General features: G+C 55.5%; 1 protein-coding gene across 1 annotated transcript; it reads left to right on the top strand.

Moving 5' to 3' along the window:
* Positions 1–1291: 1291 nt before the first annotated feature.
* On the top strand, positions 1292–4188 carry LOC136163166 (intestinal-type alkaline phosphatase-like). The gene is made up of 11 exons (XM_065927604.1): positions 1292–1358; positions 1442–1558; positions 1672–1787; positions 1979–2153; positions 2233–2405; positions 2645–2779; positions 2868–2940; positions 3039–3173; positions 3257–3448; positions 3669–3785; positions 3896–4188. Exons 1-11 carry the CDS (start codon positions 1292–1294, stop codon positions 4186–4188), a joined length of 1593 nt encoding a protein of 530 aa, XP_065783676.1.
* Positions 4189–7085: the final 2897 nt, after the last annotated feature.

The following is a 7085-nucleotide window of genomic DNA, read 5'->3' as shown; positions in this document are numbered from 1 at the left end:
CCCTAGCCTTCCTGCCTCTTATCCTCTCAGTTCAACCATGTTGTAGCGGGTGTCAGACTTTCCTTCCTCTTTAAGGCAGCATAGTATTCCATTGTATAGCTCTATCATGCTTTGTTTATCCATTCATCTGCCAGTGGACTGTTGAATTACTTGCAAGACTTGGCTATTGTGAATAACGCTACTACAAATGTCGGTGTGCAAAAACTTCTTCTAGATCCTGCTTTCCATTCTCTGACACTTTATTTTGGCTGGGCCACACAGCTTGCAGGATCTTAGTTTCCTGACAAGGTATCGAAACTGAGCCCCCTGCCATGAAAGCATGGAGTCCTAACCACTGGACCACCAGAGACTTTGCCTGCCTTCAAAGTTTTGGGTATACACACCCAGAAGTGAGATTGCTGGATTGGAGAGATGTCTTTTTAACGCAACCTAGGGTTGCTGAAACCTCTTAGCTCCTATCACAAGCTATTCCTGTGAGTGTGGGTGGCCTGAGGAGAGAACAGATTCACCTCTGCCTTCCATCTACCTGTCTAAGGGAGCAGAGGTCAACGTCATGTACAGGGCACTGTGCCCACATTTCTGGCCCTTCACAGGAAACACACACACACAGTGCTGACCGAGCGCAGCCCTCAGTAACTGAAGACACAGACAAGGCCCCCGCTGCTGTTACCTCATGCGTCTCCACAGATGAAGGTGGGCCCAGGCTCCCAGGGGCCCCCGCTAGCCCAGTGGCCACCCCACCTGCCCAGGCCAAGCCTGAGGAGGAGCTGCATGGTGGGCAGGGCTCCCAAGCCACCCTTTCTGTCTCTGGGCCTCAGGGCATCAGGAAACCAAACCCAGGCCCCGGTCCAGTCTGTGTGCTTCCAACCCCACCTCCCTTGGCACCAGAACCAAACCTGAACACATGAGGTGAATAAAGCAGAGAAGATCCTCTCACAGCACTCGGTGAGCGAGGGTTAGAAGTAGCCCCTGTCAGGACCATGCAAATATTCCTCAGGTGAAGGACATCTGCACTCTAATCCCCACCCCACTCTGACGAGATGGCTGGGGACCATCCTGTGAGGGAGGGACCTGACTCAGATACTTGGCCACATCCACCAGTTCCGATGGTGACAGGGCTTAAAGTCACAGGGCAGGGTGTGGCCCCCTCAGGCACTGGGAGGGACAGGAAGACTTTACAGCAGGAATTTAAGCCCGGGCAGCCAGCGCTGCAGCTGGTACCTGGTGTCCCAGCTTTGCCCGAGACCCGGCCTCCCGAGGTCCCATCCTGACCCTCCGCCATCACACAGCCATGCAGGGGGCCTGCGTGCTGCTGCTGCTGGGCCTGTGGTTACAGCTCTCGCTCAGCTTTGTCCCAGGTAACCAGGCAGCTCCTGGCAGCCCGTATTCACAGGGGTGGCCCCAGGCTGACCTGACCTCCACCTCCACTCCCCTTGGGCAGCTGAGGAGGAAGACCCTGCCTTCTGGAACCACCAGGCAGCCCAGGCCCTTGATGTGGCTAAGAAGCTGCAGCCCATCCAGACAGCTGCCAAGAATGTCATCCTCTTCTTGGGGGATGGTGAGTGCGCTAAGCTGGTCCAACCCCTGTCCCCCCACAGTCCTGGAACCCTGGGCTGCTGGCTGAACCTGCTGGCCCTGGGGGCTCATATCTGACACAATGTGTACCTTCAGGGATGGGGGTTTCCACAGTGACAGCCACTCGGATCCTAAAGGGGCAGATGAATGGTAAGCTGGGACCTGAGACACCCCTGGCCATGGACCAGTTCCCGTATGTGGCTCTGTCCAAGGTAAGGGCCAAGTGACCTCAGGGTGGTCTACACTGGAGGGGTGGGTGTGGGCCTAGGGAGCAGGGTAGGAGGGAAAGCCCCAGGAGGGCTGGGGTCTGAGATAGGGGGTGGGGGCTGTGAGGATGGACCCAGGGCCTGGGTCAGGAGCTGGGTGTCTACCCCAGCAGAGCTGAAGGCATCTCTGCCCCCAGACATACAACGTGGACAGAGATGTGCCAGACAGCGCAGGCACGGCCACCGCCTACTTGTGTGGGGTCAAGGGCAACTACAAAACCATTGGTGTAAGTGCAGCCGCCCGCTTCGATCAGTGCAACACGACACGTGGGAATGAGGTGACGTCTGTGTTGAACCGGGCCAAGAAAGCAGGTGGGCTTGGGTGTCAGCTTCCTGGGCAGGGGCAGGTTCAGAGACCTCAGTGGCCCACCAAGACCTCTGCCATCCTCAGGGAAGTCAGTGGGAGTGGTGACCACCACCAGGGTGCAGCATGCCTCCCCAGCTGGGGCCTTCGCGCACACGGTGAACCGTAACTGGTATTCGGATGCTGAAATGTCTGCCCGGGCCAAGAAGGAGGGCTGCCAGGACATAGCCACACAGATGGTCTACAACATGGATATCGACGTGCGACATGAGGGACTAAGGGCGGGGCTAGAAAGAGGGAGTGGGACAGACGCCTGTCACAGACCCGGGAAACACAGAGCCCTGGGGCCTGACAGGGTCTCTCTGTGTGATGGATGGTGCCATGTAGGAGGTGGGGACAGGCCATTCCCACAGACCTGGGGCGGGGAGGTAGGGGCTATGTGAGAGAAGTGAAGGGCCAGCTAGGCCCCTAACCCACCTGCCCTAATCTCTGGCCCCAGGTGATCCTGGGTGGAGGCCGAAAGTACATGTTTCCTGAGGGGACCCCAGACCCTGAATACCCACACGATGCCAATCAGACCGGAGTTCGGAAGGACAAGCGGAACCTGGTGCAGGAGTGGCAGGCCAAGCACCAGGTGATGGGGGCTCATGGGTGCAGGGGGCACAGCGGGGCCGGGTCTGGGGTGTCGGCTATGGGCTGAGGCCTGGTTCTGCCCCTCCCAGGGAGCCCAGTATGTGTGGAACCGCACGGCGCTCCTTCAGGCGTCCACCAACTCCAGTGTAACACACCTCATGGGTAACGACCCCACCCACCCCCACTGGCCTCCCCGGGATGGGTGCCACGGGTCCCCCTGTCCCCAGCTTGCAGGTCTCAGCTGGTCCCCTTTTCCACAGGCCTCTTCGAGCCGGTTGACATGGCCTATGAGACCCAGCGAGACCACACCAAGGACCCATCCCTGGAGGAGATGACAGAGGCAGCCCTGCGAGTGCTGAGCAGGAATCCCCGGGGCTTCTACCTCTTTGTGGAGGGTGAGTGGCAGCCCCTTGGTGAACAGAGGACTGATGAGGGCCATCAGGGCGGGTTTGGTATCTTACATATGACCTTCTTGCAGGAGGCCGCATTGACCACGGTCACCATGAAGGCATAGCTTATATGGCGCTGACCGAGGCGGTCATGTTTGACAATGCCATCGCCAAGGCCAACGAGCTCACTAGCGAACTGGACACGCTGATCCTTGTCACTGCAGACCACTCCCATGTCTTCACTTTTGGTGGCTACCCCCTTCGTGGGACCTCCATTTTTGGTAAGCCCAGGGAGAGGGGCAGGTCCTTGTCCCTAAGTTATGTGGCTCAAAATACTCTGAGCCAGTTCCCTCCTCTGCAAAGTGGAGTAATAATAGCAACTGCCCTGCATCACTCTGGTGAGGATTAAGCCAGTGAACAGACAAGACATGCCTGGGCTCAGCACACAGGAGGCACCCAAAAGGATTGGGTCAGTGTGATCACCGGGTCCCCTCCTTGCAGGGTTGGCTGATGGCAAAGCCAGCGATGGCAAGTCCTATACCTCCCTCCTCTATAGCAATGGCCCGGGCTACCAGATGAACAGGGGCTCACGACCTGATGTGGATGAAACCAAAAGCAGTGAGTTGGCCCTGGGGTGCAGGGGAACAGGGATGGGAGGACCCTAGCTGGGAAATCAGAGGAGGGGGAGGCCGCCTCCCTGCCAGCTCTGAACTCCCATTCTCTGCCAGGGGACCCCTCGTACCAGCAGCAGGCGGCCGTGCCCCTGTCTAGCGAGACCCACGGGGGCGAGGACGTGGCGGTGTTTGCGCGAGGCCCGCAGGCACACCTGGTGCACGGGGTGCAGGAGGAGACCTTCGTGGCGCACGTCATGGCCTTTGCGGGCTGCGTGGAGCCCTACACCGACTGCCATCTGCCGGCCCCCTCTCACCCCACCAACACTGCATGCCAGGCTGCCTGCCCACCTTCCCCGGTGCTGCTGGCCGGGGCCCTACTGCTGCTGGTGGCCCCTGGCCTGCACTGACCCCCCCAGCCCAGGCCTAGGGAACTCCTGCTCCCCTGCCCGGAAGCTTCAATGGACCCGAACCACCCTGGAGGCTGAGGCCCTGACTTCCCTGTGAGAGCCACAGTCCTCGGTGCCCCCACCTTGGTAGCCTCAGATTTTATTGGAGCTGCCCCAGACCCCAGGAAAGGCAGGGGCTCAGACCACCCAGTCTCTGCTCCCCACCCAACAGCCCTGCTGAGGACCACGTGGGCACCAGAGGTGTCCCCACAGGGAACCAGAACCTACCAGACCCCCACTGGGGGCTTCTGGGACGTGTGACTCCTGGGGGGCCGTGGCTTCCTGTCCTCCTGGTACCCACCCTGTGGACACCTCGCCGACCAAGCAGGCGCGTGGTGTGTCTGGGGCAAGGAGCGCCAGGGGGCCCCTCGACACAGAGTCCTCAGCAGGCCCCTCCTAGGAACCCAGCGGTACCATTACAGAGAGGTGACAGCGACACAGAGGAGAGACTTGTCCCAGGTCCCTCAGCTGCTGTGAGGGTGGCCGCGGTGCCCCTTCCAGGCTGCGGGATCCCAGGAGCAGCGGGGGAGCTGGGGGGTGGGGACACAGGCCCCGTCCTCCTGGGAGGGAGGAAGCAGCCCTCAAATAAACTGTTCTAAGTGTGATACGGGAGTGATACGTGTGTGAAGACAAGCCCTTGGAGAGGGCACAGAGTGTGTGTCTGTGTGAGAGGGGTCAGGGTCACATCAGGAGGTCAGGGAGGGGCCGATGAAGGGCTGACACTGAGCAAAGACCAAAGGTGGTGAGGGAAGGAGCACCCCATAAAGACAGTGGTGCAAAAGCCCCCCAGAGGGCATGGATGGGCAAGGTGAGGCCAGCATCCGACTGAGTTAGGGGGAGCGGGAGGGTAAAGAAGGTAAAATCTGAGGGTATGGGAGGATGGGGAAGGGGCTGGAATTTCATCCAGAGTGTGGGAGGGGAGTGGAAGGCTGTAAGCAGGGATATAACAGGACAGGAAGACTCTAGAAATATCCTCTGGCTACTGAGAGAAGACTATTCTGTTTATCTGTTGCTGTCGGGGTGGGGCAGAGGTAGGAGCTGGGAAACCCGCATTTCTGACCTCTCTCTGAAAACATTACAGAGCACCTGCTCCTATATAATTACACTGAGTATGTAATCTACCCCTAAAGGAACGTTTCAAAGAATTTTATATAGGTGACGAGAGCCCCTTTATTTACGATAAATTTTACAAAATTACAGATTTCTTTGTACTTTTACAAGGATATCAAATGGTATTTTGCTTTCATTGGAAACGTTAACATGAGTGAGTATGCTTTCTTATTTACTAAAATTTTGGTTTAAAACTATAAACATCAATTTGAAGGCCAGACTCTCAGTGCAGTTTATTTCAGCTCTGGGTTTTATTAGCTGTCACAAATCTGTGGAGCTGAATAGAACGAGGGCATCAGCAGCTAGATTTACCATATCGTTGGACTCTTTGTTTTAATTGTGGTACAGTTGCTTTACAATGTCGTGTTAGTTTCTGCTGTACAACAAAATGAGTCAGCTAAAACAGTGTTACTAGTTCAGTCGTATCCGACTCTTTGCCATGGACTGTAGCCTGCCAGTCTCCTCTGTCCCTGGAATTCTCCAACAAGGAGAACCACAGTGGGTAGTTGTTCCCTTCTCCAGGGGATCTTTCTGACCCAGGGATCAAACTCTAGTCTCCTGCATTGCAGGCAGATTCGTCACCATCTGAGCCACCTGGGAAGCCCTTATGAGCACATGTATTCTGTCCCTCTTGGATCTCCCTCCCACCTCCATCCCCATCCCACCCCTTGAGGTCACCACAGGGCATGAGTTGAGCTCCTAGCACTATACAGCAGGTTCCCACTAGCTGGTTTACTGGTGACCACCCACATGCGTCAGTCCCAATCTCCCAAGCACCACCCGCCAATTGTGCAAAGGCATTCTGTTACAAGGCAGCTTGCCTGGCTCTGCCTTCCCTGTTGTCAGTTAGCTGGTCCAACAAACCAAAGGGAAGGGGTTGCTTGTTTATGTTTCATAGTGTGTTAGTCGTTCATTCATGTTCGACTCTTTACGACCCCATGGACTGTAACCCCGCCAGGCTCCTCTGTCCATGGGATTCTCCAGGGCAAGAATACTAGAGTGGGTTGCCACTCCCTTCTCCAGAGGATCTTCCTGACCCAGGGATTGAATCCAAATCTCCTGCTTTGCTGGCAATTCTTTACTGTCTGAGCTACAGAGAAATGCCCTGGGTTCAAAACCCAAGGGAACTCTGCATTTTCAAGCCATAAGTTTTATAAACAGATTAGTGTGGAATACATGGTGATCTTTGCACAACTTTGATTATTCTGAAAATCACCGAGTTGTACACTTGAAAAGGGTGAATTTTGTGGTATATAAATTATACCTAAATGTTAAAAAGTTTCTGTTTTCAAGTTTTTTCTAAATACATAAGCATGAGGGATTTTATCAGCCAAACACAGTGTTGGCCACAAGATCAAAGACAGTTTCTCCAGCATCACTTTTAATGCCTTGACCTTGAAGGGGCAGATGCAGGGGAATTGTGCTTACTTTTCCAAGATTTTTATTGGGTGCTCTAGACGGGTAGCACTTGTCACCTAGAGAACTCTCAGCACATGGGTCTTTAAGAAAGAAAGGGAGTCAGGAAGAAAGAGGGCAGGAGGACTCAGGCCAGCCCCCTCCAATCCCTTGCCAATAACATGGCTCCTAATGTGGGGCTAATTTGGAACATTCTCATGGTCACCCCTAATCTCATTACCAAGTATCTATCATAAAGCTTCTCCTTTACTCGGACAATCTTGGTTTTAGAAGGTTAACGACACTTACGGCTCCTACAGCTTTTTATGTATCCTCAAGGTTTCTGGATCTTC

Source organism: Muntiacus reevesi, chromosome 3, assembly GCF_963930625.1.
Source record: "Muntiacus reevesi chromosome 3, mMunRee1.1, whole genome shotgun sequence".
Lineage (NCBI taxonomy): Eukaryota > Metazoa > Chordata > Mammalia > Artiodactyla > Cervidae > Muntiacus > Muntiacus reevesi.
This window is presented reverse-complemented; position numbering and strand designations above follow the sequence as displayed.

Coding starts and splice junctions, on each gene's coding strand:
- LOC136163166 (XM_065927604.1), top strand. CDS start 1,292: ATGCAGGGGGCCTGCGTGCTGCTGCTGCTGGGCCTGTGGTTACAGCTC. Junction 1,559..1,671: donor CATCCTCTTCTTGGGGGATG/GTGAGTGCGCTA, acceptor GTGTACCTTCAG/GGATGGGGGTTTCCACAGTG. Junction 2,941..3,038: donor CAGTGTAACACACCTCATGG/GTAACGACCCCA, acceptor CCTTTTCCACAG/GCCTCTTCGAGCCGGTTGAC.